The 27,647-nt window shown below is 36.9% G+C and overlaps 18 protein-coding genes across 18 annotated transcripts; 6 read left to right on the forward strand and 12 right to left on the reverse strand.

Annotated features, from left to right (window-relative positions):
- Nucleotides 1-552: 552 nt before the first annotated feature.
- On the reverse strand, nt 553-1,527 carry PRCAT00002271001 (uncharacterized protein; the record flags this gene model as incomplete). The annotated part of the gene is made up of 1 exon (XM_062952118.1): nt 553-1,527. The coding sequence occupies one exon, from the start codon at nt 1,525-1,527 to the stop codon at nt 553-555; it is 975 nt and encodes a 324-aa protein (XP_062809053.1).
- Nucleotides 1,528-2,103: 576 nt separating this feature from the next.
- Nucleotides 2,104-3,405, forward strand: PRCAT00002272001 (uncharacterized protein; the record flags this gene model as incomplete). The annotated part of the gene is made up of 1 exon (XM_062952119.1): nt 2,104-3,405. The coding sequence occupies one exon, from the start codon at nt 2,104-2,106 to the stop codon at nt 3,403-3,405; it is 1,302 nt and encodes a 433-aa protein (XP_062809054.1).
- Nucleotides 3,406-3,519: 114 nt separating this feature from the next.
- RPS23A (40S ribosomal protein uS12) lies at nt 3,520-3,957 on the reverse strand (the record flags this gene model as incomplete). The annotated part of the gene is made up of 1 exon (XM_062952120.1): nt 3,520-3,957. The coding sequence occupies one exon, from the start codon at nt 3,955-3,957 to the stop codon at nt 3,520-3,522; it is 438 nt and encodes a 145-aa protein (XP_062809055.1).
- Nucleotides 3,958-4,084: 127 nt separating this feature from the next.
- PRCAT00002274001 (uncharacterized protein) lies at nt 4,085-4,384 on the forward strand (the record flags this gene model as incomplete). Its single annotated transcript, XM_062952123.1, has 1 exon — nt 4,085-4,384. One exon carries the CDS (start codon nt 4,085-4,087, stop codon nt 4,382-4,384), a length of 300 nt encoding a protein of 99 aa, XP_062809056.1.
- A 64-nt stretch (nt 4,385-4,448) lies between these two features.
- On the reverse strand, nt 4,449-5,462 carry ANT1 (Ant1p; the record flags this gene model as incomplete). The annotated part of the gene is made up of 1 exon (XM_062952124.1): nt 4,449-5,462. The coding sequence occupies one exon, from the start codon at nt 5,460-5,462 to the stop codon at nt 4,449-4,451; it is 1,014 nt and encodes a 337-aa protein (XP_062809057.1).
- Nucleotides 5,463-6,036: 574 nt separating this feature from the next.
- On the forward strand, nt 6,037-6,216 carry PRCAT00002276001 (uncharacterized protein; the record flags this gene model as incomplete). Its single annotated transcript, XM_062952125.1, has 1 exon — nt 6,037-6,216. The coding sequence occupies one exon, from the start codon at nt 6,037-6,039 to the stop codon at nt 6,214-6,216; it is 180 nt and encodes a 59-aa protein (XP_062809058.1).
- Nucleotides 6,217-6,404: 188 nt separating this feature from the next.
- On the reverse strand, nt 6,405-7,664 carry PRCAT00002277001 (uncharacterized protein; the record flags this gene model as incomplete). Its single annotated transcript, XM_062952126.1, has 1 exon — nt 6,405-7,664. The coding sequence occupies one exon, from the start codon at nt 7,662-7,664 to the stop codon at nt 6,405-6,407; it is 1,260 nt and encodes a 419-aa protein (XP_062809059.1).
- A 491-nt stretch (nt 7,665-8,155) lies between these two features.
- On the reverse strand, nt 8,156-8,636 carry RPL25 (60S ribosomal protein uL23; the record flags this gene model as incomplete). The annotated part of the gene is made up of 2 exons (XM_062952127.1): nt 8,156-8,577; nt 8,627-8,636. The coding sequence occupies 2 exons, from the start codon at nt 8,634-8,636 to the stop codon at nt 8,156-8,158; spliced, it is 432 nt and encodes a 143-aa protein (XP_062809060.1).
- A 593-nt stretch (nt 8,637-9,229) lies between these two features.
- Nucleotides 9,230-9,889, reverse strand: PRCAT00002279001 (mitochondrial 37S ribosomal protein YmS18; the record flags this gene model as incomplete). The annotated part of the gene is made up of 1 exon (XM_062952128.1): nt 9,230-9,889. The coding sequence occupies one exon, from the start codon at nt 9,887-9,889 to the stop codon at nt 9,230-9,232; it is 660 nt and encodes a 219-aa protein (XP_062809061.1).
- Nucleotides 9,890-10,782: 893 nt separating this feature from the next.
- On the forward strand, nt 10,783-11,922 carry PRCAT00002280001 (serine/threonine/tyrosine protein kinase; the record flags this gene model as incomplete). Its single annotated transcript, XM_062952129.1, has 1 exon — nt 10,783-11,922. The coding sequence occupies one exon, from the start codon at nt 10,783-10,785 to the stop codon at nt 11,920-11,922; it is 1,140 nt and encodes a 379-aa protein (XP_062809062.1).
- A 291-nt stretch (nt 11,923-12,213) lies between these two features.
- Nucleotides 12,214-12,744, reverse strand: PRCAT00002281001 (uncharacterized protein; the record flags this gene model as incomplete). The annotated part of the gene is made up of 1 exon (XM_062952130.1): nt 12,214-12,744. One exon carries the CDS (start codon nt 12,742-12,744, stop codon nt 12,214-12,216), a length of 531 nt encoding a protein of 176 aa, XP_062809063.1.
- A 139-nt stretch (nt 12,745-12,883) lies between these two features.
- Nucleotides 12,884-13,966, reverse strand: SWD3 (Swd3p; the record flags this gene model as incomplete). Its single annotated transcript, XM_062952131.1, has 1 exon — nt 12,884-13,966. One exon carries the CDS (start codon nt 13,964-13,966, stop codon nt 12,884-12,886), a length of 1,083 nt encoding a protein of 360 aa, XP_062809064.1.
- Nucleotides 13,967-14,123: 157 nt separating this feature from the next.
- On the reverse strand, nt 14,124-15,722 carry PRCAT00002283001 (uncharacterized protein; the record flags this gene model as incomplete). The annotated part of the gene is made up of 1 exon (XM_062952132.1): nt 14,124-15,722. The coding sequence occupies one exon, from the start codon at nt 15,720-15,722 to the stop codon at nt 14,124-14,126; it is 1,599 nt and encodes a 532-aa protein (XP_062809065.1).
- A 161-nt stretch (nt 15,723-15,883) lies between these two features.
- On the forward strand, nt 15,884-17,089 carry PRCAT00002284001 (uncharacterized protein; the record flags this gene model as incomplete). Its single annotated transcript, XM_062952134.1, has 1 exon — nt 15,884-17,089. One exon carries the CDS (start codon nt 15,884-15,886, stop codon nt 17,087-17,089), a length of 1,206 nt encoding a protein of 401 aa, XP_062809066.1.
- An 84-nt stretch (nt 17,090-17,173) lies between these two features.
- PRCAT00002285001 (uncharacterized protein) lies at nt 17,174-19,927 on the reverse strand (the record flags this gene model as incomplete). Its single annotated transcript, XM_062952135.1, has 1 exon — nt 17,174-19,927. The coding sequence occupies one exon, from the start codon at nt 19,925-19,927 to the stop codon at nt 17,174-17,176; it is 2,754 nt and encodes a 917-aa protein (XP_062809067.1).
- A 141-nt stretch (nt 19,928-20,068) lies between these two features.
- On the forward strand, nt 20,069-21,058 carry CTF5 (Ctf5p; the record flags this gene model as incomplete). Its single annotated transcript, XM_062952136.1, has 1 exon — nt 20,069-21,058. The coding sequence occupies one exon, from the start codon at nt 20,069-20,071 to the stop codon at nt 21,056-21,058; it is 990 nt and encodes a 329-aa protein (XP_062809068.1).
- Nucleotides 21,059-21,213: 155 nt separating this feature from the next.
- On the reverse strand, nt 21,214-26,217 carry CHC1 (clathrin heavy chain; the record flags this gene model as incomplete). Its single annotated transcript, XM_062952137.1, has 1 exon — nt 21,214-26,217. The coding sequence occupies one exon, from the start codon at nt 26,215-26,217 to the stop codon at nt 21,214-21,216; it is 5,004 nt and encodes a 1,667-aa protein (XP_062809069.1).
- A 408-nt stretch (nt 26,218-26,625) lies between these two features.
- Nucleotides 26,626-27,636, reverse strand: PRCAT00002288001 (uncharacterized protein; the record flags this gene model as incomplete). The annotated part of the gene is made up of 1 exon (XM_062952138.1): nt 26,626-27,636. One exon carries the CDS (start codon nt 27,634-27,636, stop codon nt 26,626-26,628), a length of 1,011 nt encoding a protein of 336 aa, XP_062809070.1.
- Nucleotides 27,637-27,647: the final 11 nt, after the last annotated feature.

The raw sequence follows: 27,647 nt of genomic DNA on the forward strand, positions 1-27,647 counted from the left end.
AAAAGGGAAATGAGAGTACTTTAGCTGAAGCTATTTTGATTATTCTGATATTGCAATCAAACTACGCTTCCTACATAAAACTATGATTAAATTGTTAGCAAGCATAGTAAGCTGAATAATATTATTGGAAAGTGTAGGAAATTGACAAAAAAAAAATATTCTTGTCAAAAAAGGCAAGAACTAGATTTTATAGTGAAAAAAGGAAACAGTATTCAACGGCAAGAATGTGAAAGACAATTGTAATAGCAGAAAAGCATCTCTTTTTCCCCTTGAGTTAGCTTCTCTGGAAGCAAAACATGTTGCATTTACATATTTCCTAAAGCCGCACCATTTTGCACCAAAAAAGTAACTGAAACTAGAGCCCTATAAACACTCCTTTTAAAAGTACGAAACTGATCTTCAATAATATTTTTTATGTGTTGGTTTGTCAGTAGACTAATTTGAAAAGAGTCATTCATAATAAAGCGGAGATACCTTACTTTTTACAGAATTTTACAAATCATACTAAAAGAGTGTAGTATCTTAAGTTTATTTTAAATACTATGCTGGTCTTCATGCCCATTCTGGCTTCGGCTCCTTGTATTCACTCTTTCCTCTTCCCCTGCCTCTCCAGTTGCCTCTACCTCTTGAGTTTCCTCTGCCACCTCTCCCTCTTCCTCTTCCTCTACCTCTTCTGTGACCGACTGAAGCCTCTCCAAACGTGTCTAAATTCAAATCTTTTTCTTCAGACCATCTCATGTTACTTCTTTCTTCAGCAGACGACGAAATCGTGTCAAAAAAAGACGAGCTTTTATTATAACCTTGACGATCTTTGCTCTCTAAATCTGTATCTCTTTGAAATTTAGCATTAGCGGACTCAAAATCAAAAGCCTCCGGAAATATTGCTGTAGCCTTACCGTTCTTATTACTATCCTGTGGACGAGCTTCTGGTGTAGATTCCGCAGGAGGCTGTTTCTTAGTATTGAAGTTCGAGCTTGTTTGCGGAGCATTTGAAGGCTGAGAATCCTGCTGGCTTTGGGTAGATGTAGGCAAATTTTGATCTGGAATAGGAGCCAGCGTAGTTGGCATCCTGGGAGCTCCAGTTGGAGCCTGAGTGGGAGCCGGACCCTTTCCTGATGCTGCTTGAGGGGCCAGTGTTTGAGTAGCAATACCAGTTGTATGGCCAGGAGGCGAAGGTCCTACTGTTGCAGTTGGAGCAGGGTTCTGGGGTTGCTGCTGTGCATAATATCCCGCTGGAGGAGGAGGTGGATAGTAAGGCTCAGGCTTGACCTGGTCAATTGGGAGATCCAAAACTGTCAAGTCCTTTACATCAGACCCCCTGAACACAACATACCCATATATGTCCTTTCCTGGCATAACCTCCATCATTGGATTGCCTGCTTGAGCCATCCTTCCCTCAGTTCCAAAAGATCTCACAGACTTTAACGCAACAGTAGCATCATCAGCATTGATATTATCTAACAATCCAACGTAACGAAGTCCCTTGTTTGAAATTAAGGAAATAGTCTTACCAATATATTGAGACATTATGGAGCAACGATCGATACTTCCTTCCCTTTTTAAAGCTCTAAGCTAATATCTTTATCTAACTGACACACTGAAAATTCGATGCTCAGATCTGATCATTTTCTCGAAGGTCGATACACGACATTAGTAAAGCACTATAGAAAGTTGCAACTCAAGTCTCGCAAGCTACGAAAGGGCAACACAAGAGTCATATTAGATAATGTTGAAAGGTACATGTAGAAGAGCTAGAAGCCATCTTTCAGTTTTTTGTGTAAACGTGGCCAACATAGATGTGTTCGTAGATACATCGTCGTAAAATAAGATCACATATCAACAAGGAAAAGAACAACAGACAAGAGAAAGATTGTTGAAATGATGGCAGCTACAATAAGAGTCAATAAGTATCTTGACCGTTTTATATGATTCTGCAAATTTAATGTTAAAGTAAACTTTGGTTCACTTTCAGCTTGCAACTTGTCCACGACATAATGATTGCACTATGTCGGATTAACACGACTTTTACTGTAGTATTACATGATGGCGGAAATGAGAAATATAATGATTATAATAAGGCACATCTATTACTTATCATAAAACATGGCTGACGTTGAAGCTAATAATTCAATAGAACCAGAAGAGGTGAACACGGGTGACGCTTCGGATGAAAATCAAGCTATTGAGACTCCCGATAAAACAAAGGATGTGATCCAACAAGAAGGGGAGTTGGGTGGTGGTGAAGAGGAGCCAGAGACTAATGCTCTAGTAGATGAAAACGTGAATTCTGAAACAGGAGAGGAAAAAATTGCAGACAATATCGAAAACGACACGAATCTGAATACTGAAGAACCACAAGAGGGTGCCGAGAGTGACGAAGAACAGAATAATATTTACTCAATCCAACGTCATAAAGTTCTGTCAGAAGAAAGGGAGTCCACACAAAAGAAAAATGTTAGAAAGCTCAAAAAACTGGAAGTGGATGATTCTATCAATGAAGGATTTGTCCCTATGGAGGTTGAAAATGGGGAGCAGATATTAAATGAGACCCCAGATGAAAGAAGAAGAAGACTCTTGGAAGAAAGAATGGAATTAGCAATGAAGTCTAAAACGACAAGACGCAGAAGAGCAGATGAAGATGATCTAGAAAGAATGCAGGATGATAAGATTGACGACTTAAAGGACAAGATGATCAAAGCTGCTAATTTGGATGTCGAAAAGAACTCACAAGGTCAAATTGCAACTGAGAAGTTGAAATTACTTAAGGAAGTCACTGATGTGTTATCTAAAGCTGATCTAGCTATATCTATTTTGGATAATAATTTATTGGAAGCAGTAAGATTGTGGCTTGAGCCTTTACCTGATGCGTCTATGCCCGCATATCAAGTACAGAAAGAGTTAATTTACTCTTTAACAAGCTTGCCCATAAAAACTGATCATTTGGTAGCATCAGGTATAGGAAAGGTGCTAGTGTTTTATCAAAGATCAAAGAGAACTGAACCAAACTTGAAAAAGATAGTTGATAGATTAATCGGTGACTGGACTAGGCCAATACTAAACAAATCAGACTCTTACAAAGATCGTACTATCCAATTCCATGAATATAACAAACGTAGGTTTACAAACAAATTATCTTCAGCTCGTCGCCATAAGCCAAAGGAGGCAAAGACATTATATGAAGAAAGTGCTGAAAGAAGAAATAGAGCAGCTATCCCAAGTGCGAGAACAACAGCATATAAGATTGCACCGAAGGTTGATCCTAGTATTTTAAGAAGGCAACAAAACATGGGTGGAAGTGATGAGAGATTCAAGAGACTTAATCAAAAACTATCGTCTATGAATATTAAAAAGAAATCTAGCAAGAAGTCTGGTCCCTCTATTGAAGGTAGAAATTTAGCTATTTAACTTAGTATTTTTTAGTACAATAAATTTACTTCTAACGAATTACATGAAATGTGTTTATTAACCTAAGTAAGAAAAAGAGAAATCATGAATGCTCTCAATATAAATGTAAAATTCTTATGATCTTGGCTTTTCCTTCTTTTCCTTCCATAAAGCTAACAAGGAAACACCTGAGACCTTGACGACTTTAAATCTGACACCTGGAATATCACCCTTGGCTTTACCTCTTCTACCGAAACCGGCCAACAAAACTTCGTCGTTTTCATCAACAAAGTTCAAACAACCATCATTAGGGACGAAAGCAGTGACTCTTCTACCGTTCTTGATTAATTGAACTCTGACACACTTTCTGATAGCTGAGTTTGGTTGCTTTGACTCAACACCGATCTTTTCTAAGACGATTCCCTTAGCGTGGGAGGATCCACCAAATGGTGATGACTTGAAAGCTGTACCTAACAATCTTGACTTGTAAGCTTGATCAGCCCATCTGTTGTTACGACGGTGAACTCTTAACTTTCTAGCAGAGTTAAGTCCTCTTGGTTTACCTTTACCCATCTTCTATGATCTGTTTTTAACTAGAACTTATTGCTTAAAAAAAAGACTAGGAACAAGTAATCTTAAGATTGTAAATGAATTCGCGAGAGTGACATGAAGGAGTGAATTTTGAAAAATTTTGCGGGAAATGTTGTCACGAGCAAGAATTACACAAAACCAACATATGCACGTGATAGGGCGCCAGACCCTACTTAGAGATGAGAATGATGAGAATGATAATGATGAAATAGATGATAAGATAAAGAAGTTTAACAGCTCATTCGATATTTCAAGCAACTGGACAAAAGCATATTTTTTGATAAGAACAAAAGGACTTGAGGCTTCACCTATTGAAAATTACGAAAATGCTCCAAATCAAAGAGTGAATGTAATGAAACAGCATGGCTACATTCCCATCGGACTAAGTATTACAAGAAGAAGCAGTTGAAACAGAAATATTGTTAATAAATAGACATACATCTTTACAATTATGCACAAAATGAGATTTCGCTTTACCAACGCTTCAAAGATCTTCTATTCTTGATCAATCTTAACAAAAAGATGAAGAGCATATCAATCTGATCCTTGAATGCAAACAACAAACCTTGAACAAAGACACCTTTTAATAACTGCGGTGCAACTCCTTTGTAGAGACCCTTAATTTGTTCCGTTTTCCATAAATATGTCAAAGCCTCCGTGAAATGATGAAACTTAACGTCGTGGCCATCTTCTCCTTCCTCTTCATCTTCAGCCTCTCCTTTTTCATTCTTGTGATGCTTTTTTTGAAGCATGGCCTTAGAGACAATCAAAGGTTGAGTTGCAAGGGTTGCCATTGATTTAGCTAATACACCAAGCGAAAAATTTTCTAGTGGACCCAAATACTCTTTAGAACCATATAAGATATACTTGAGCCTTTCGTAAGAACCATAAGTGATCGAAGGATTGACACACAAAATAAGAGAGACCCTTAAGCCTCTCCACAAGCCTCTGATTCCATCTTGCTCGAGCACCTCCTTCGTCAATTCGATCCAGTTTTTGTGATGTTTATCAGTTTGCTGTTGTGTTGTTATCACACCAATTGGCATAGTAAACATCTGGGAAATGGCAGCAGCCAATGCGCCAAGAAACAATTCTTGTAAAGTAGTTGGCTTGTGATTCGGAACATTCTTGTATAAGTTTGCGTAAACTCTTTTCACTATAGTATACCAATAAAAATATGAGAAGTTCTGCGCTGCTGTACCAAAGATCGAAGAGAAGACGCCATGATACCATCCCAAAACTCCTTTTCTAGCGTATATTTTCTTCAAAACGTCTAATGCATTTTTATATTTTAGTTCTCCCTTACTCGATGGCTGCGGCAGGTAAATGCTGTTATCTGGATTTGATTTCTCTTCCTCGCTCACTTCATGCCTTTTTACTTGAGTTTGAATCAAAGTTTTGCTCAAATCCAAAGGGTAAACTAAAGTGTTAGCTATTGCAGAGGCTAAAGCTCCACTAGCTGCCTTTTCCAATGGTGTAAGTGACATGCTTAAAAACTATAGTCTAGACACTATGTGACTCTTTATGTTGGATATTCAAATTGGATAATAACCTCTTGAAATTAAATGACAATAGATTCCAGGCTCAATACTTCAACCCGTTTCTTTCAATTTCTATCTTCACAAGGAACGCTTTCTGGGGTTCGGTTCTAAGATTCTTTCCTTCTAACTGTTTCTCGATTTCTTATCTCTATCGTTCAACTCAAAAGGAGCCTTCAGTAGGTCTAATGCTATGATACCTTCAACCAAAGTCGCAACGATCTGGTGAAATTCTTGTGATTATATTGTGTTATGATAGTGGCTACCTTAAATCGTAAACATAGATTACCGAGGCTCATTATCGTTGTCTGAGGGGACGACTATTCCGAGGTCCGCAAGAGTAAGGGGACGGTTAAAAAAGTGCCGAAATAGAGTGAATTGAGATGCAGTGTCTCCTTAGTCTACCCCGTGGAAAATACTTTATAACCGATGCCACAGAGAAGTACTACATAGATGGATTCGGCAGCGCTTTGGAGTAAAATGGTGAAGTCACCATCTTATTGTGAAGAACACACGTAAAAAAATGAAAAATATTGAGGATAACCAGAGCAAAATTTGTGGACTAGAGGTAGAGCCCTATGGAATAAGTAAGGGCTGGGATAGGAGAAATACCACTGTAGTCTTTTTTAATTTCTCCAAGAATGTGATAGGCTTGAGTCTTGCCATAGACCCCCAGATCAATTACTGCGAAACGGTTCGATGACACAAAAAGAAAAGTGTGAGATTAGAAAGAGGATAAGATGTGTGGGCGAAGAAGTGTTCTCAAGATGGTTGATACTACAGTGGTTACAAACATTATTGAAGATACGGTCTCTATTTTCGAACTAATCCTCTTTCTTAGGTTGTTTGCAATGTCAAGCATTTAAATTGGGCTCGTAGTACAGAAGGAAGTTAGCTCCATATAGTGACATCACGATCAACTCCACACGAAACCAAAGCCTCTGCATTATCTAGTAAAAATGGTTGAAAGCATTTGATTTTACCTTCATGAGCAACCAATTCTACGATGACCTTATCTTCTTTTAAGTCTATACCTCTTACTCTTCCATCTTCGCCAGCAATCCAGATACCACTACCGTCGTACCTCCATGAGATGTTTGCTAATGAGTACTTATCTTGCGGCGAAAGTGTATTTAAATTCTTTAAAATCTGGTTTCTTTTGACAGGAGCAGGCGAAACATTACCAATATGTGCTAGCTCCTTCAAAGTAACCAAAATTAGTCTCATGTAAGGTTCATGGGAAGTTGCAACAGCAATCACTGGCACTTCACCGGGACTTTGACTCCTTAAACATATGCATCTTGGGGTGAAGGATGTGAGAGTAAATTCAGCATCATTCAATGATATCTTGTACGTGAGTTTCAACTTATTGTCATCAAGTGTCAAAACACTCAAATTAGTGGTGTCTGTTATTCCTAATATGATAACGATCAGTCCATTATAGTAAGCTGGTTCGACACAGGTCCCCTGCTGAGAAAGCTTGAACTCATCCAAGAAATGAAGTTCCTGATTTTCAATTTTAAAGACTCTGACTAGAAAATCCCACCCCAAAGACACTAGATAGACACCATGCTCACACTGGAGTAGTTTCAGATCAGTTATCAACCTCAAATGCGCAGTATATGATGAAAGTAATTGAAACTTCAAAAGATCAAAGTCAATTCTATAATAATATATCTTGCCATTCATGCCGACGAATATCAATTCGTTGTCTACAACATGTAATATTTTCTTCACCACAACTTTGTCAGGGACCACCTTATCCTTAAAAATAACCTTGTGAGTCTTTATATCTACTATATATATATTCATGTCAGCAGTGCTCAACAATAAGTATGACTCCACAACTGACGTTGACACCACTAATCCGTGTATATCCTCTTCAATGGGTGATGGTTGCTCAGGGTATGGAGTAGTCCATGGTGTAAGAGTGTCCAAGATATTCTTCAATTCATCATCCAAAAGTTCATCAGCTTTATTATTTTCCTGAAGCTCTTTGAAGTGTATACGATCATTAACTATCTCCTCTAACGTCTCTCCCGTCGGTAATTCTCCCGAAATAGGTTTACCATGTTCTCTTGTAAAGACCTTTAATGTATCATTATAGTTATTTTGCTTGAGAAAATCAGCCACCAAATCATGAACGGACATTACTTCTATAGTTTAGATAATGACAGCAAATAGTTCCCTATGGCAAGATAGAGGGTTTCATACGAATAGAATGTAGAAGACAAAAAAAAAAGGTCACACCCGGATTCGAACCGGGGTTGTTCGGATCAGAACCGAAAGTGATAACCACTACACTATGCAACCGAATCGTGTTTAATTATATTTGTTTGTGTCAAATGAAGTTCTCACTTAAAGTAACAAACCCAATGCTGAATTTAAAGGTAAGCATATGAATCACTCCTTCATTTATAAGATACAAATAATGTCAAGTTGGACTGAGCTGGTTTGTCATATTGGACAAGAAGCTCTAAATTCTACAGCTTTTTTAATCAAATAATTAATATATTGTTATTTCCCATCTCCTTTATATGTAGCTAAGCTAGGGGAGGTTGTTTTATAAAATACTAAGAAGATATAAAACACGATATTGCTCTCAGTAAACGGATTATGAAAAGATGACATTTGCAAGTGCTTTAAATGTAGCCAATTCTGTTAGCAACATCTAAAGCATCGTGGTCAGCAGTTAATCTGATGTAGGCCTTCTTGGTACCATTTGGTCTAACCAAGGTGTTAACATACAAAACATCAACGTCATATAATTCCTTAACGGCGGACTTGATTTGGTGCTTGTTAGCCTTCAAGTCAACTTGGAAAACCAAAATGTTACCGTCTTCAACCTTCTTCATTGCGGTTTCAGAAGCAATTGGAGATACAATAATCTTATAAGCATCGGCTCTGTTGTAGTGTGGAACAGCTTTTCTAGCGTATTTTGGAGATCTTGATAATTTCAAGGTCTTTGGTAATCTGAAAGTGGCAGAAGTTCTAACCTTCAAGGCCTTCTTCGAGTTATCACCTTTCAACACAGTCTTTTTTGCTGAAGTAGCCTTACTAGATTCTATAATTATAGTTAGTAACTAAATTCAAGTAAATTGAAACAGACAAACTCAATATCATTAATAGGTTACTCTAATTTTGTCCTAATTAACACCTCAATACTATTAGTCTTTTGGGATCCTTCGTTTCATAAACTTCATTACGCTTCTTATAAGAGCTCAAAATAAAAATGTATCTTCTCAACTCTTGCACCTATTTGTATGTCTTTCTCTTCACCATTAATGATTCTCATTATAAGACCCTATTAACGATTTCATTCGAGTTGTGTACCGCCTTCACATAGTTCAAGTAAACTTACTAGTTGGAGCCATCGTTAACTATTCTGTATCAATCTTTGCAAGGAGTTTGCTTCGATCTAACAATTATAATTTTCAGTTCTCAAAGACTACGGTTTTTTCAAGTAAATTTTTAAGACTGAATGGAGTCGAGCGGAAATTTTTTTATCGAGATGACACAAAACATGATGGGACACAAAAATATCATGATCCGCATGTGATGTAATATCGGGTGACAGCCCTAATATAGGCTATTCAAAAGAAAAGGTACTATACAGATTGAAACCATTTTACGTGTGTCTTATTGATTGGGTTTTTGTTTAAGTATTCTATGTACAAGCAATGTATAAATGCGTAAGGACGTAGGATAATGTAGGATTATAAACGACGCAATTTCTTAGGACGAGATCCACCAAACTGAAGCTTAGTGTCATCGCTAATTCTGACTACGCTTGGCTTAATACTAGAACCCTCCTTGCCCTGCAAGGCCGACAAAAATGCTTCTCTTCCCTTACCAAAGTCCTTTAAAACGAGCTCTAGTTTATCGTTTGGCCCAATGAGGTTTTTTTCCTCAATGGTTTTAAACATTTTAGTTGTGACTTGATAGCCAGCTTCGTATTCCGCCCTTTGGGCCTTTCTAAAACCTAACTGACCAGCGGATATATGAATTTTAGGATGATGCGGTAACTGTAAATAGTATAAAACCTTTTCATTATACGTGAGATGCTGGCTCTTTTCCATAAAGTCAAGGTCCTCCACAACGGCCACTAAAGTCAACAAAGTATTGTGCCTGTGAAATGAACCATACAACTTCCACAATACCACTTTTTCGTTTTTTCTTCCTTTCAACATCTTTTGCTGTTGGGTAGGCTCGACTACATTGTTATTAACAGCTGACGACGATACAAAACGACAGTTTCCATGTCTGCCAATGAGCCCTTGTATTCCACTCTTGCCACTCAAAGGATTGATGAGAGCATTACTTAAAGCTGTTTTGCTAAGAATGCCTCCTTGACCTCTTATAAGACGTGATAGCATGGCCCTCTTGGAATTTGTTGGTAAGAAATAATTAGTTCTCTTTATGATCGAAAATTTTAAAACGAGCTTATGTAATTATGTCAAACTAAAGTTAACTGAAAAACGGACTTGGGTAGTTTTCTCCACTGATGTTCTTCAACATGAGCTTCACACCAAATGCAGAGCACTCGTACTAGCAAATACCATATATTTGTGTAGATTAATGTCTGTAATTTAATATAACCAGCTCTCGAATAGTATTCCAACTGTACAGTTGGACCAATTCTAGTCATCTACGATACGCAAGGTGCATTAAAATTTGTAAGCAGGTATAGAAGCCTTGTTATTCTGAATATAGTACCAATAGCCAGAGAACATCATAGATCATCTGGCCCCTAACTAGACTTGTTTGGCAATATAGCTTTGAAAAGACATCTGCTGAAGCAAGAATAGAGCCTGTATATAAGTATACACGTAAGTGTTATTTCCCGATTGAACTGGTAATTAAAAGCTAAGCTAAGGACAGGTACTCAAGTCCAGTGGCAATACAACCCAGATCAGGCGATCACACTGCATTAGATCAAGAGAATAGATATTTAAACCAGATAATTGAGTCTGAAGTGGAAAAATCAGGTCTATATAATCAAATTGAGGGTACTAATTTTGTAAGGTTAAGGCGTCAAGAGATATCAGATAGTGTCATTTTAGCCGTGTTGTCATTTACTTAATTAGAGTAGATATTTGTTAAAAACTAGAGGTACCTGACCAGAGATAACGGCAGGCGATAACAGATAATAGAAGATCATCGTCTTAGCTGTAAACGTTTGGGGGGTCGAATAGCTTGTTGTATTGAAGTGACTTTATCAAAGACGAAAAACGTATCATTATACTCGTATTAAATTAAACTGCAAACGATGTCTCATAGTCATCACCATCATCTCCACCATAGTCTTAGTCCTCTAAATGAGTATGTATTAGATCGAGTAGTTGATAACTCTACATCTATAGGACATCGAATGATGGTTAAAGAGGTCAAGAAAATTGGTGAGGGTGCTTTTGGAACGGTAGTAGAAGCTATGCTTAAAGATACTGATCCTGAGGGTTCTCAGGAGTGGCTTGGGCCTTTCGCTATTAAGAGAGTACCGGCGCAAACTGAATATAAATCTAGAGAACTAGAGATTTTGAGAGTTGTGAACCACCCAAATATTGTCAGCTTGAGATTTTTCTTTGATAAGCCAAGTTCACTGGATGGTAAAATATATCAAAACTTAGTGATGGAATGTTTGCCGTCGAACTTGCAAAGCGAAATCAAATACTACCGTCAATCGAAGTTTACGATACCGTATCCGCACATGAAAGCCTATACATTTCAGATTGCTAGAGCAATGCTTTATTTGCATGGATTTGGTATATCTCATAGAGATATCAAGCCCTCAAATATACTCGTTGATCCCTCCAATGTTACGTTGAAAATTTGTGATTTCGGTAGCGCTAAAAAGTTGGAACCCAACCAGCCCTCTGTGAGTTATATTTGCTCCAGGTATTATCGAGCTCCAGAACTAATAGTTGGATGCACTGTTTATACCACAAAAATTGATATTTGGGGGTTGGGATGCGTAATTGCAGAAATGTTTTTGGGTAAGCCGATATTTCAGGGACAATCACCTGAATTGCAATTAAAAGAGATTTCCAAGTTGTTAGGACCGCCTCCTAACAGTTTTTTCTTCAAGAGCAATCCAAATTATAGAGGAAATATGTACACAACCAAATTATTTAGCGGAACGGTGGAAGAGAGATTCCAACAGGTCTTTAGCAACTCACCCTCGGATGCAATTGATTTACTCTTGAAAATACTTGTTTACGATCCTGATGTTAGAGCAAGCCCAAGAAGGGTGTTGGTACATCCATTTTTCCACGAATTGAAGAAAAAGCTGTTCAAAGTTTATCCCAGAGGATCTTCAGAGCCAATTGCATTAAATTTGTTCAATTTCAGCGAGTATGAATTAGAACTATTAGGGCCGTTGAAAGATGAATTGTTGAATATATCATATTAAGATGAAAGATCGAGACTTCATGAGGTGTTTCTGCCTTTGGGTCATTTTTTATTTTTTAATTTTCTTTATCTTGTTTAACCTTAGCGACAAAATTTGTCTATGTTCCTTCGAATTCTATGATTGGAATAACTTGCGCTATACTTTATTGGATGTAATTTTACGAAGGCAAGGTGGGGAGTTTTTGTTATTCATCAGAGCTTCAACCCAAGTGCTATAATTTGTCTTATTTATGTATTTAAGTAATACTAATTCTATACCGAAGTAAGAAATTGCATAAGCTGATGACAATATCTAAAGAGCTAAACTGTAACTATACTCATCTTCAATGTTTTGGGATAACCATAATACAATGCAACTGAACATTATACATACATTGCACACAATGTTCGAAACTCCCATTCCCAACGTTGGGAACTGATAATGTTTTAAAAGGAATTTAAGTATAAATACCATGAACGATCCAGCAAGGCCACCAGCCAATAAAGAGAACCCAAAGAATAGAATAACTCTCGCAGCCCAAGCATTACTATTGCCATTGCTTAAAAATGAATTACTTGTGTCATTAAATAGATTTGCTTTTTCAATTGAATTGACAATAAGCATACCCAAAGTGGAGCATATAAATGGAATCCAATCAACAAACGTAATATGTACTATTGACGCATTCACAGTTTTCGAGTATATAGAGGCATCTATGATAGACCAAAAGCCAATAGCATAGAGCGCTCCCGCCAAATATACTCCAAATGATCTCAATTTTGCCGACTTCGGCAATCTCAACAGGGCAATATTGAATCTGAATAAGTTGTTGGACTGATCCATCACTGATTAATATTCAACAGTAAGTAAAATACTACTCATACTCCCACTTTGAAACGGTGATAATTGATTAAATTGGCACATCACAATATACAGGACATAATGATAATAGGAAAGATCTCTAACTAAAAGAACTACTTATCTAAGGTTGTGGTGAGGTAGACATTGATGATACAGAGTTCTGCTCGTCCTTATAAACGGAATTCAAGTTTAGTACATTGACAATACCGTCCGTACTACATGAAACTAGGATACCGCCTTGATCGAAGATGTCAACTTGCAAAACTGGTGATTTGGCTTTAAACTGAAAAACAATCTCTTTCGACTGAACGTCCCATACCAATATGCCAGACAGTTCACTTCCAGATACAATTTTAGGTTCCTTTGTTTTCGTAATAAACTTCGCTCCGCAAATAAACTTGGTACTTATGGGTGTATCTTTTTCACCATAATATGTCTTAATAACCTTATTTTCCATGTAATCCCAAAGTCGTATAACACCGTCCAAGCTTGAACTTAAGATATATTTTCCATTTGGCGACACTTCAGTGTTTGACACAGGAAAATTAACAGCCTCATTTGTAGACGCCGTTGCTGTACCATGACTTGCACTATTATATATAAGGGTCTTTAGACATTGCCCAGTCTCTAGATCAAAAAGTCGCATGAGCCCATCGTAAGAGGAGCTGATTATAATTGAATTGTCTGGCGTCAAACTGATCGAAGATACAGGGTCTGAATGCGCCGCCAAAGTTCGTAAAGATTTACCCGAGGATAGATCCCATATTGTAATGGTTTCATCAGCAGAGCCACTAATCAAGACGTTACCTTTAGAACTGAACTTTATTGCTGTGATATGATATGTATGCTTTTTCAAGATTTTTATGCATTTAGATCTCTTTATTGACCATAGTCTTATAGTTAAATCATCTGAACACGATGCTATAATGTCAGGATTAATGGGCGAATACTCGAGATCAGATATACCTCTTGTATGTCCATTTAACTCGGTTACAAGCTCCCCATCAGAGAGTCTAAAGACCTTAATTGTGCAATCAGATGAGCAAGTAGCAAATGTGCTTCCATCTGGCGAAATCTTTATAGAGTTGATTGAAAGTTTATGAATATCTTTTAATGTATACTGGACTTTGAATAATTCGCCTTCCATCTGTACCTGCTCGGTAGTAGAGCTTTTCCATTTAACTGGACTAGTTGGTTCCACCATATGACTGGTCTCTGTTATAGGCGTGTGTTTTTATTTCATTATATATCATTCATATATACAGTATAAAAATACATATTCGAATTGATGCAAATGGAAGATAATAAAGTAAAAATGGTAAAGCTGCGCTGGTATAAAGGAAGTTCATTATAATGTATGCTCAAGGCCTATCCCATTTTTCTTTCATTTTGTCTATCCATGATTCAAATAGACTATGTTCAATTTCATCAATGCCTGACTGATATCTCGTTCGTAATGTATTTAATGCAGTTTCGTCTTTAGTTTTGTTCACGGAGTAACACGATGGAACAATCAATTTTGCAAGACTTATTCTTGACTTGGAGACGTTAGGCTTAGATAATTCCTTTAAAAAGTATTTAAAGTACTGACAAACTAGCAACTTAACTTGCGGAGTTGAACCTTGTTGTTCCGTTTGAAGATTAGAAACCAAGCTAAGAACAATGTCGTTCATTGTAACGAGGAGATCATATTGCTCAGTACTGAGATTGTTCTTGCTCTCAATTTTGTTGAAGACTTTATTCAAAATTCGGCGTAGATCCGTTTTGACATATTGTTTGAAATCATCTCCTTTTGAGGAATGGTTCAGAATTGAATTGTATCTAAGGGGAGGTCTTTGGTCGGGAAGAGCTAGTGGAGATTCCGAAGTGTCTCTGTTTGAAGATGTCTTGGAGGACGTTGGGCTCAATGGATACTTAGAAGGTGCTGGAGACTCAAGCAGACTGATATCGAAGTGAATGGTCTTCTCAGAATCTACGTCTTCATTTTGCCAATATTTTTGGTTTTGAAATGCTTCTGTAGGGATGTACCAATTATGGGGCTTCAGTACGTGGTGATCTTGATCCCATAGCTTCTTTCTAGTTATGAGTTTTTTCAAGCTCTTTGCAATATGACTATTCGCTGACTTATTATTGCTTTTAGTGATGAATGCTTGCTTCAATAATTTAGTTGCAGAATATCTCTCAGATGGATCCACAATAAAACATTTCCTCAAAAACTGAGAAAAGTTAGACGAAAGGCCGAGATGCTCTAAATCAATGATATCAATGAATGTGTTATCAGTATAGCACTTTGATATCTGCCTCAAAGCCTGCATCGGCGAATATTGGTTCTGAAGTGGCGGTTTTCCTGTGAATAACTCATAGGCAAGACAGCCTAGCGACCAGATGTCGGCTTTGTAGCTGTGGCCACCATTATTATTAAGAATGACTTCGGGTGCCATCCAATAGGGAGTTCCTACTGTAGTATTTCTTCTCGAAAAATTCGATGCTAGTTGAGTTGAAACACCAAAATCGGTCAATTTGATTTCACCTAGAGAGCTCACCAAGACATTCTGAGACTTTAAATCTCTGTGGATCTTCCCCTGAGTATGTAAATACTCTAATGCTACTAAAACTTCCCTTATTATTCCCAGAATGGTCCTCTCGTCATTTATAGCCCCTGATTTTAAGAGATCAAAGAGCGAACCTCCGTTCACATATTCCATTATTACCCATAACTTGTAATGCCTAACAAAACATCCATAATATTTTGTGATCTGAGATAACCTGCAATCCGAAATTATCTGAATTTCTTTATTTATTTCAAGAAGATCTGTTTGATCGTTCTCCAAGTCTATTTGTTTAATTGCAACTTCTGTCTCATTGCTTTTAACGATCCCTCGATAGACTACGCCAAATCCGCCTCTTCCCACCTCTTCATATACTTCTAGTTCTTCCGCAGAGTTTATTCGTTCGTTCATGCTTCCTTAAGTCGTTGGAAACTTAAGAACATAAAAGTAAACAAAAGAAGTTAATTTTCAAATTTGATAATTCGCATTTATGAAGATAACAGTCAAAATTCTTAACCTGAACTGACCTGAAGTAAAGTATCTGTATTAGTATTAAATATATTTAGCAGAACATGTTTCGCCTATGGAGGCTGAATATGCTATCTTCATTTTATCGAGTTCCATCTCATCTGATGTTTGGAATAGCAGGAAATTTACGAAGTTCTAGAAGATGGTATGAGTCTGATGCTTTTAGAGATGTGTTACTAGCTAAGACTCTCAGATCACCAAAAGTACCAGATAGTGGGTATCTTAAGTGTACGATATTTGATAAAGATGGAAATATTATCTGTCACGGTAAAGAGTTCAAAAGGCTGGAATTTATGAAGCAGCATAATCTTGTTTCCAGAGATTTTAGAAAAATTTCAAGACATCATAGTCCCACGAGCCGTATCAACGTTGATATCGTCCCCTCAATTATGACAAGGACAGGAGGGATTCTTTTGACATTTTTAAACATAAGAGCATTAATAAAGCATGATATGGTTGTAATATTCGACAGCTTCACAGGCCCAAGAGATAGGAACGTTTCACAATCACAAGGTTTGTTCCTTGAAGATTTAAATCGAAGATTGAAGACTGTGAGTGATCTGGAGTTGCCATATGAGTTTCGAGCGTTGGAAGCCATATTAGTAGATGTGACTGCCAATCTCAGTACGGAGTCTAAAGTTCATTCTACAGTTTTGCATAACATTTTAAGTAGCCTTGATAGTTCCATCGATAGAGTGAAGTTACGTTACTTACTTATCCAGTCTAAAAAAATAACCCAATTTCATCAGAAAGCCAGATTAGTTCGTGATTTACTAGATGACGTTCTCGAGCAAGATGATTTATTAAATGAATTGTATTTGACTGATGCCTATAATGGTAAACCGAGAACAGGAACGAATCATGCAGAAGTAGAGATGCTTTTGGAATCATACTATAAAACTAGCGATGAGATAGTACAAAGAGTAGAAAACTTAATTTCACAGATCAAGACAAGTGAAGAAATCATTAATATTGTGTTGGACTCAAATAGAAACGAACTTATGCTTTTGGGTTTAAAATTTACCACTGGATTACTTTCGATGGCGCTTGCATTATATGTGGCATCTGTTTACGGCATGAATTTGGAGAACTTTATCGAAGAAGAGAATGGTAGCTTTTCAATTGTTGTTGTGGGCAGTTGCATAGTATTTTTGATGCTATTAGCGGTGGCATTGAAGAAGTTAAACAAGGTGCAAAAAATCACAATGACAGGAGTAGACAGAAAGCATATTAGAGAACCAGGAAGTTGAAATAGCATTATTTAATTACATCACATACACTATATTTACGTCACTATTATGCACATGTATATTACTTTGTCATGAAGAAATATTTTAACGTTTGTCTTCAAACTCCACGTCGATATTTTTTTTTAAAATCGAGGCACTATTGTTTCGGGACCTTGTATTATTATTGCCACCTCCACTCAGTGGATCTACTTCCATTGAATGCTTGGGAGTATGGCGGGGAGAACTTATTGGGGAAACTGCAGGAGAGATTCCAGTCCTAAACGGTCGTAAAGTAAAGCTATCACTCGTACCAGGTGGACTAGTGTAAGGACTCGAGCTTAGTGGTTTTGGTGTAGCCGATATTATCTTTGTATGCTCTTTTTGCTTTTGTAATTTTGGAAGCTGAATGTTCTTTTCCTTTTCTAATTTCGACTTATAGGACTTTTCCTTCGAAAGGAGAGCCTTGAATAGTTTAGAGCGCAATTGTACATCAAGAAGGTCACTGAGAACATTGTTATATAATTCTAAGGGGGGTCTAAAACCGTTAGAATTTTTCACCAGCGAAGGTCTTAAAATCAAATGGAGAAACGGAACAGCACCAATCTGGTCCATTGCATTCAAAATACTAGATGTTCTCCTTAGTGACTCGATATCATTTGGCTCCAATAAGTCTTCAATAAGTTCATCAGAATACCCATATGCTGGTAATTCTGAAAGGTCATCAAAAATACGACAAATATGTTCTAATATCATTATGAGGGAACAAAGATTGCTTCGAGGAATAGTATTCAATACCTTGACAAGTTCCACTTTCTTGTCTTCATCGTTTTCGATACTAGAATAAGAGCGAACAATGGTATCAAAAACGGCACAGGGAATAACAGAGTCACCGATCTCTAATAACCAATTCTTCAAAAAATTAATCAAGGACTGCGTCAGTTCTTTAGAGATAAGTTCCAAGATCTCATTTAATATATCCATATGTAACTCGTATTCGTTGCTCACATTGATAGAGTCAGTTGGTCGATAATCCTTTGTTAAATTGATAATAGACTGTTTAAGAATCCAGTTCTTTTGATGATCTAAAGGCATTAGCCAGAACTTCGAGGTATCCGTCTCAGGATCTGTAGTTTCATTTATCAATTGAAGGACAGAATAGAGAAATTCAGGAGCCGAATACAAGCTTAAAAGCTGATTTGAATTTTTTTCATGATGAAGCGGTTGTAGTGTGATGTCCTTGTACAAATTAAATTGAAACTTCAAGTTTTGGTACGAATTATTAGTCTGATTGGTACTTAAACGCTTTCGAGTTAAGTTATAGGGTGAAACAGTCGACGGAAAATAAATACCAGTGGAAAAGTTTTCAACGAGGTCATCAAAGTCCCTCAGAAAAATTTTGGGGTCCAAATCCTTGAAACTCACAGCAACTGAATGAAGATGAGTAGACACTTTCAATGAGAAATTATAAATCACCTCCAGAACCTTTGCCAAGCTTTGATAAAATAGATCTATCTTCAATTTTTCAAAGCGTTCAAACATCTGAGTTTTATTAGATATTTCTAAATCCAATAAACGCTTCAAATTGTTCATTTTAATATAAGCTTTAGTGTATTTGTCTTCAAGTTCGTCTAATGTTATGGAATTTTTTTTTAATGATAATTTCATACTACTAAATAAGCCATTAAACTTTTTAGAAGCATTTTGAGCGAAATCGTTCACGCCTTGCTGATCTATATGTGATTTTTGCTCTGAAAAGGATCTGTTAGACTGTGAGTTCTCTAGCTCAGGAATGGTCTCAGTTTTCGAGTAGTTTGATACAAAAAGCGACAAGTCAGACCATTCGAAAAACATTGATTCACTTTTAAATTTCCTGGAGCCCAAGATACCAGTACCAATCATTAGGTTTAAATCAATCAAGCCTTGACCGAACTTCTCAAGGTTTGCTCTCGCAGGAACTAAGCCGTTGGGCCTCTCTCTCTTTAAATATTCACAAATTTGTTCACTGCTAAATATTTCGTTACGATAACCAGGGATTGGAAGCTTTCTTTTAACTGTCGTTATATTTGATATCATTTTGTTCAAAAACCTAGAAAACTGGTCCTCGTTAGAAAACGTTACAGGGCCTAGATGGAGCGGAAAGTCAAGTTCTGGGCGACTGACTTCATGGCCAAAAGACTTCTCACTATCAGCATACGAATCATTGTAATCGTCGTCCAGTTCATTGCCAGAAGTTGTTGATCTATTGCTACTCTGAGGTTCAAGTTGGTCAGAGTTTCGATGACTTTTCTCGAACTCTTTCCTTTGTAAAGCGTCAGCATATTTTACTCTGAGATCTTCTATTTCTGCATAAGAATCATTGTAGTCGTCAAGAAGCTCTTCAAAACGATCCAAGCTAGTCCTAACCTGTGGTTCATAAACTTTGATAAAGGTAGATATTCGTTCTAAAACTTCCACATCAATAGCCATCGCCAATCTTTCCATGACTGCTGATTCCTCGGATACTCTTTGAAGAAAAGAATCGAAAGCAGTGGCCATTGAGTCGAACTTGTGGTCGTGTTTATCTTTCAGCATGTTCTCTTGGTCGACACGAACCAGACCAGAGACTGACCTTCCATTCTTCACAGGGTTATTTCTCACTTTTTCAGAGGCGTATGGCTTTAAGGAGCTCTCAGATGTTAATGTATCAGCGACTACCTTATTTAACAACGCACTGTTTGTATGATAGTAATTCATATATTTGAAAATTAGACTCCGCAATTCATGAACCTGCTGAATTGATCTTAAAGATTGTCTAGTCAAAGCATCGATACCAGATCTGTAATCAGGAGAATAATACAAGTTGGAAAACTTGTCATTCATTGTACTGTGTCGATCGGCTATATTGAATACTTATAGGTTTATTTAGACGTGATGATTCAATCTAAAAAATCCTCAAAATACAAATAAAATTTACTCAAAAGGTAAACAAAGAGAGATATATATCATTTCTCATTAAGTAATATGAATAATGGCCATATAGATCAAGAAACTCAAGACATTGAAGGAGATATCATTGCCCTACGTTCAGAAATAGAGGAACTTAAGAAAACACAGGAGAATTTGCTAAACGAAGTGAGACTGCTTGATGTTGAAGGAGCACATGAAAGTACAGAGCATCAGAAAGAACAAGAATATAACGTTGATGAAATAGAGGCTATCCCAAGTGTTTCACAGCATGATCGTTTCGATGAATCCATAAGTAAATTTTTTGAAACACTGAATGAAGGAAAGAAGAAACCAGTGAATAAACTGAAGCTAGAAGCCTTGGAAAGAGCCAAGAAGTTAGTGGATTTGAAAGAGAGCATACTATATGAAAATATATTCCGTTTTGCCGGAATAACTGCCTTTCCTTTGAATGAATATATGTTTGGGGATGATGATCGAATAATGGGTCTTAGATTTGACATCTTGTCTCACTTCCACAAGAAGTATGTCACTCCGCATTATATTATTATAAAAAAGATACCATATATGCTGAAAGACGAGCAAATCATTACGAAATGGAGAGTATATAAACACACATTGCCTGTTTACGTTCCATTAGCACAATTCGAAAGTTCGCTATTACAAGATGATCAGGACAATGGCGTTTACGATCTCGCAAAGAACGTCAGAACCTTTTTGACAAAACTACAATATAAGCACGATGTACTCAACTTGATAGGTGTTTCATTCAAAGAAGTTCAGAAAATAGAAAAGGATCTACAATGTCAGAGCGTTACTATTTTGCTTCATGCCCGAAGGTCTGGATTGTTAGGTTACCTTAAGATAAGTTTAAACTGCTCTATAGACTTTATCGAAGAAGCTGATATTAGAATCGAGACAGGCTATGAACACCTTAAAGAACAGATACTTACGGGAGAAGCAATGCTTCTGAATTGCACATTTAATGACTTAATTGATAATCTTCACAAACTAATACAATATTTTTCGGAGCAGAGTATCTTGTAACAGCATTTTATTAACTTTAAAAGAAACATATTTTAATCAAATTGGTAAAAAAAAATATAAAAATTATAGAAAAACAAACTTGAAGTTCTATTGAGAAGCAAGTGTAAAATTTCGATCGTTATTCTATTGCCTTCGTCCAAGAGTCTAGTATTTGCTTAAAAAGCGTTTCCAAACCCGGCTCCGGTTGGTTGATATCCAATTCCTGTCATATTTTGAGCAATTGAGCCATTGGTGATCATCAAAGGCTGACCAATTGGCGTCTCTTCCTCCTTCTTCTCGGCCTTTCTCCTCTTCTTCAAATCCTCATAAAGCTCATTCGTCTTTTTGTGAGTTTCATAAGCAACTGAAATTTCATACGGCTTGATGAAATTTCCTAAGTTGTGTAACCAAGAAGCCTCAAGAACATAGTCATACTCAACGTATTCATAGCAAGTATATAATAATGCGACAAAGCATTCGTGGTTACCAGTCTCAACAAAGTAATCCAAAAGATCATGGGCGATCTTTGTAGATTTCGAAAGGGCAGCAGTTTTAATCAAGTCTGACCACAACTTGTCATTTTTCAAAATAGAAATTGCCTTTGCAAACTTCTTCTCTTTAGAGAATAAAGTTGCAGAGATTTGTCTGAAGAAAATTAAATCATGATTCTCAAGCCTTTCAGCCAAATCTAATTTATTGAATCTATTATTTGATTCATTTTCAATTGATGACCTCAATGATTTATAGTCTTCCTCTTCTATTAATAAATCATGATAAGCAGAATTGACAACAGAGTTATTCTTCTCAAGTACAGATATTAAGAATGATTTGATCATGGGTAAATTGTCAGATTTCACGAACATTCTAACAACTCTCGGCAAATCCAATTTCGGAGTCAAAACTGACAACAAATCAACCAATAAGGAAGGGTGTTCATTCATATAAAAGTTGATAGCTTTGTAGTAGATTTCCAAGTTTGGGGCCTTTACAATGATCTCCTTGAAGGAAGAGTGGTCAAATGCAACTTCTGATTTTTCAATCATTGTTAATGCCGCATTATCCCATTCATCATAGTGACAATACAAGAAAATCAACTCCGGATATAAATGAGCTTCTTCACACGCTGTCAAGACCTTTGGAATGTTGATCCTAGACCAAAATAATTTCAAGTGCTCCATAACCTTTTCGGGACTATATTTACAGTACAAAATAGCCAATTCTGTGAACATTCCCATATGGGCTCTCTCTAAACCTAAGCCGCTTTCAAAAAGTGCAATTACTTCATTAAAGTAGCCGTTTTGCTCGTATGTATGTACCAATTCTGGCAACTCCTCTGCATCCACAATCAAATTCAAACCACAAATTTGAGCAAGTCTAAATTCTTTGTTTTCGATACAGGCGCTATTGACTTGTTTCCACACTTGTGTGTTTGATGCCTTTCTAGCGCAATCAACAGCACCTTGATAATCTCCAAGGTAAACTAAAGTAGTGGCAAGCTTTGAATATTTAGATACATTCGAATACAAAATCTTTGCAGCCTTATAGTTCTTTGCTTCAAATAATTTATCACCAATTTCTTCCAAATCAGCAACATTTGGACCATTAACAAATTTCTCGATTTCGTCTAACTTGCCCAAACTTGCATAAGCGTTAATTAAAGCACCATCAACAGAAGGCTCTCTCAAAGTTTCTCTTGCCATAGACAAGAAAGAAATTAACTCTTCTTCCTTACCTCCATGCTCGGCAATCTCAATTACTTGTTCATAGTTTTCAGGGTTCTTTGACTTAACATAGGAGTCAATTGCTTCAGGGATACGCAAACCATTCAACTGAGCAGTACCCAATTGATACCATAACTCTGATAAATCGTACTTCTCAGCATATTGTTCAGCTCTGTCTAAAGACATGATATCTTCAGACAATACCTTCATAGCTTCTGATCTCATTTCAAACCTGTCGTAAACTTCAAAAGCTTCCTCATACAATTGATTGTCAATACACAAAGGGGCGATTTCATTAGGATCATATTTGTCCAACTTCTCAATGTAGTTCATCACTCTTGAGCTATCGGCCTTGATAGCCGTCAAAATAAGCAACCCTTGCAAAGAAGTATTATCATTAAAAGGTGAAGGCTCCAAAATAATCTTTTCAAGTAATTCGATCAATTCTTGTGGGAGATCGTTTTCCATAAACGCCTTCACAGTGACAGAAATTGGTTCAGGGTCATCCAAATCAGGAATACCAGTAGAAATGACTTGATCGATCAACTGGCGTCTGTGAACGTTATCCAGGGACAACACCTTATTCCATAAACCGAAATCTGACTTCGCAAGCAAGTATCTTGCTTGATATTTATACATTTTATTTTCATTGGTTATATTTATAAGTTCATCATCATTGCCACCTTTGGAATATGCAATGTAAGCCAAGTACGGATCCCTCTTCTCACAGTATTTACCAACGACTAAGGTATCATAAATATCATTTTCTTGCAAAAATTTCTCAGGTGAATTGTTGGAATCAATGTAGATCTTAGCCAATGTATTATACACTTCCTGATCGTTTGATCCTCCTTCTAATGTTTTCTCTAAGAATGGGAGCAAGATTTTAAGTCTGTTTCTCTTCTCCACCTCTGAGACCAATTCCTTAATAGGAACTCTACCTAAAACTGTCATGAGTAAATTTTTGATTATATTTTCGTCACAATCAACGTCCAATAAGCCTGCAACGACCTGAGGAGTATTCGCCGGATTGACAGACTGAACATATACTTCAATGAATTTGAAGTATTGATTCTTATACAAGTACAAGATTAAATCATGAACGAAATTGAACCTATCACAAACAATAATCAATGGCAATTGGTCCTCCAATTTAAACTCTTTCAAAAAATTCTTTACTTTTTCACCATTGTAAACATTGTTATCCCTAACTACTCTTTCGATTTCTTTAGTTTGATTCATCTTGGCAGCAGCTTGAATATACTTCAATACAACATCCGGCTCCTGAGTCAAATTAACAATAGAAGACAAGTAATAATATTCACCTTCGACACATTTAAACTCTTCAAATAATTTAATTAAGTTTAAAGGACCAATTAAATCAGAATATTTAGTTGCTACTTGGATTACCACTTGTAAATTTTGCTGCATGTTACTACTCAACAACTCTTTTAAGCAAGCAACGGATTGCTGAACGTTCAATTGACCAAAATAAGAAACCAACCAATCGTTAGGTAATACATTGGTGTGAACGATAACTCTCTTTATATCTTTCATATCATCGTAATGTTCTAATGCTCTTTGGAATAATCCTGACTTTTCACAAAGCTTACCGATAGAAGGCTTGTCATAATGACTGAACATATTGTTGCCTAAAATGGCATCTGCAACTTGTGGAGCATGGATCAAATTGATCTCCAAAACTTTCGTCTGCAAATGACCTTCGGCAGGTGAATCACCTTTAAGAGCATCTAACAAAAATGCCGTTCCCTGCTGAATGTAGTTTTGTGAGAAGAATAAGTCTGCGATATTTTCAATATTTAAATTAATATCAGGGCTTGACAATAAAGAAGTAGCAAATTCGCTTGCTTTATCTGGGTTCACGCGAACCAAGTTTTGAATTAGGTTAGTGTAATCTGGACTATAGCCTACCTTTTGACAATATGGTAAGATCTTGTCAAATTGGCCCAATTCAGCAAGACAAGAAACGACTTTGATATTAACATTTGCTCTGATGTAAACTGCCAAGGCCAACGCAGTGTCATTGTATGATTTTACGATGTCACCCAATTCCTCAGAAGAAGTTAATTTATCTTCCTTTAACCATTTCTCAAACAATGGCTTACGATCTTGCTGCAATACAGGCTTTGCCAATTCAATTGACTCATACTTATTTAAGCTTCCTCTATCCAACAATGTAGAAAAATATTGCAAAATTGGGGAAATCTGACCCGGCTGAGGAGTGATATGCTTTAATTTGTTTATCGTATCCTGCGTACGAAGTTGTTCAGAAGACGCGGCAACCCTAGCTGCATTTCCGTAATCACCTTGGTTTAAGAAATTCTGAAACTGTTGAGTAAACAAGTTTTCAGCTCCAGGAAATCCCCCCCTAGATGACAACGACAATGCCAAAGAAACATTGGATAACTTTTCTAAAACGTAAGGGATAATCTTATCTTTAGCTATTTCGACGCTCAAAACTTGACCAGACTTGTTTATTGTGACGATACCTGTGCCATCATTATAAGGAGCAGCTGTGAAAACAGGATCGGCAGTGATTCTGTTTACAAACAAGTTTGCTCCTGTCTCCATGTCATATAAGTGAATGAACCCATACTTAGTTAAGATATAGATTATACCATATTTGTCAGATGCTTGTAAACTGATCGGAAAGTCATTGGCTGCATCTGGTGGAAAAAAAATATCAACCGATTTCTTGGAGAAGGGAGGATTACCATCGACATGATCAATTTCGATTATATGTAAATGGCCCTGTCCCTGAGCATTCTTGTTCCCTACACAAAAAACTTTTGTGGGTTGGATAGCTCCACTTAGTGTAATTGAAGCAAACTTTGAAACATGTCCTTCAATGGCCTGAGAGACATTACGGCTCTTGGAATACAACTGGACATGCCCAGCTATACGTGAATCTTCCTGGGCAATTCCTGTGACAGCAAACCAATTCAAACTTGGTTCAGCAACAAAGTTTATGATTTGGTTATTGTTGAGGGTGTGATGTCTATCCGTTAATTTGATGGGTCCATTGTTTGACCCGTCAAAAATATCCCAATAGTATATAGAGCTTCCAGTCACCAAACCCAAGTACTGATCATTTAACCACTTCCAATAAACAACTGGTTGGTCCATGGTAAATGACTTTAATCTCTGTTTAGAACCTAAATTAAAGATCTGAAGAGTAGTGCCATTCGCTCTTAACGAGATAACAAACTCATGTGGATGCATGATCGCACTATCAGCACTCATATTTTTACGAATAACTTCATTATTGTTTTTCAAGTTCACTATAGCAACAGTATTACCGTTACTTCCAGTTTCTCTAACACAGACATAGTTATCTGACTCTAATGTAGTAGATTTGAAATCCAAAGAAGAAGGCAGAATACCTAGCTGGGTTAACTGGGTCAACTCTGTGAAATCAATTGGAATATCATTCGACATTTTTTAATTCTCTAATCAAACTTCTATATGAACAGCAAATCGATTAAACGAATCTCAAAAATCTCTTAATTGTTCTTTTTTTTTTTTCCAAATCTCTTCTATATCTCAATAGCAAAACTGAAGAATGAACAAATGGTCGATTGATGAACCTGTGGTTATATAGAATTAATGACAATTGACGTAATCCCTAAGTGCCTCTCTAGTTAATCAACGATGTTGACTTTTCTGGATCCGCAATCCGGGCGAGGACGACGGCTTATGTAATCAAATTCGAAAATGGATATACCAATGATCAAACGTACAATCAAACTAGATCAAGTGAGAAGCAAGTTGCCAACGTAGTAGCCACGATATTCGCTTCAAAAATTTTATATAGATTATTACTGCAACATTATATAAGATTGCTATTTACAATGGTGGCTCTACCGTAGCGATTGCATCCTCTACAATCGTATTCGTAAGTCCAGTAGGAGTTGAAGGATCTGGCCGGCTCCTACTCTGTTTGAAATAAGCCTTGACATATTTCCAGTCACTTCCGATCCAGTCTCCTGTAAGCATGCTAATTTCCAATCTCTTTTCCTCATCAGTGTCTTTATTGAGCCCTGCAAATTTGGACAGTTCCCAAGTAACAAGCCAATAGCCAACCTTTTTCATTGCCAATTTTGCGTAAAGCGGAGTTACAAAGAGTTTTTCATTCCCACCATAGTTCTGAAAAGCAACTAGGACTCTACTGAGCAAAGTAACATCTTGGATGGCCCTTGTAGTTATCCTAGCACTCTTAGGGGCGACAGAACATAATCTGTGGCACCTTATGTGAACAATTAACGAATAGATGTACCTTTCAACATCTGGAGCAACGTATACATCGGGAAACTTCTTACGCAACTGCCCAATGCGCTGTACAAAGTCAGAACTGTCTATTTCTTTGTTTTCTTCTGAAGATTCAGAACGGTAATAGGTAGAAAACCAGAACCTTTCCTTCAAGTACTCATACATGAAAGTACAATTATCAGTTATGACAGGAACTATAACAAACAAGTCTGGCTTCTTGTAACGCCGTCCATCAAGTTCAACAGAAAAATCCTTGTCAACAGAGCTGTTAGTGTCATAACAATCAAGCTTGAGAAGAAATTCATATAATCTCCTTTGTTCTGACCTGTTTAGTTTCAGCATATTCCTCCATATTATCACTTTTTTGAATATGTTATCGACCACCATTGATCGTATAAAATCTCCTTCAGAAACACCTTTAAATTCTTTCATCAAGTCAAGTTCGCAAATATCATCTACGTTGAAATTGCATGGTTGTAAAACGAAACGACGGAAATGTTCTATCAAATGATCAGAGCTATTCGTCAATATCACGAATCTCCTTCTAGCTATCATCGCCAACGATAGCGCTGTGTACAAATTATCCATGCCATATCAAT

Source organism: Priceomyces carsonii, assembly GCF_900007245.1.
Source record: "Priceomyces carsonii strain CBS4050 genome assembly, scaffold: Debaryomyces_carsonii_scaffold_2, whole genome shotgun sequence".
In the NCBI taxonomy this organism is placed as follows: Eukaryota; Fungi; Ascomycota; class Pichiomycetes; order Serinales; family Debaryomycetaceae; genus Priceomyces; species Priceomyces carsonii.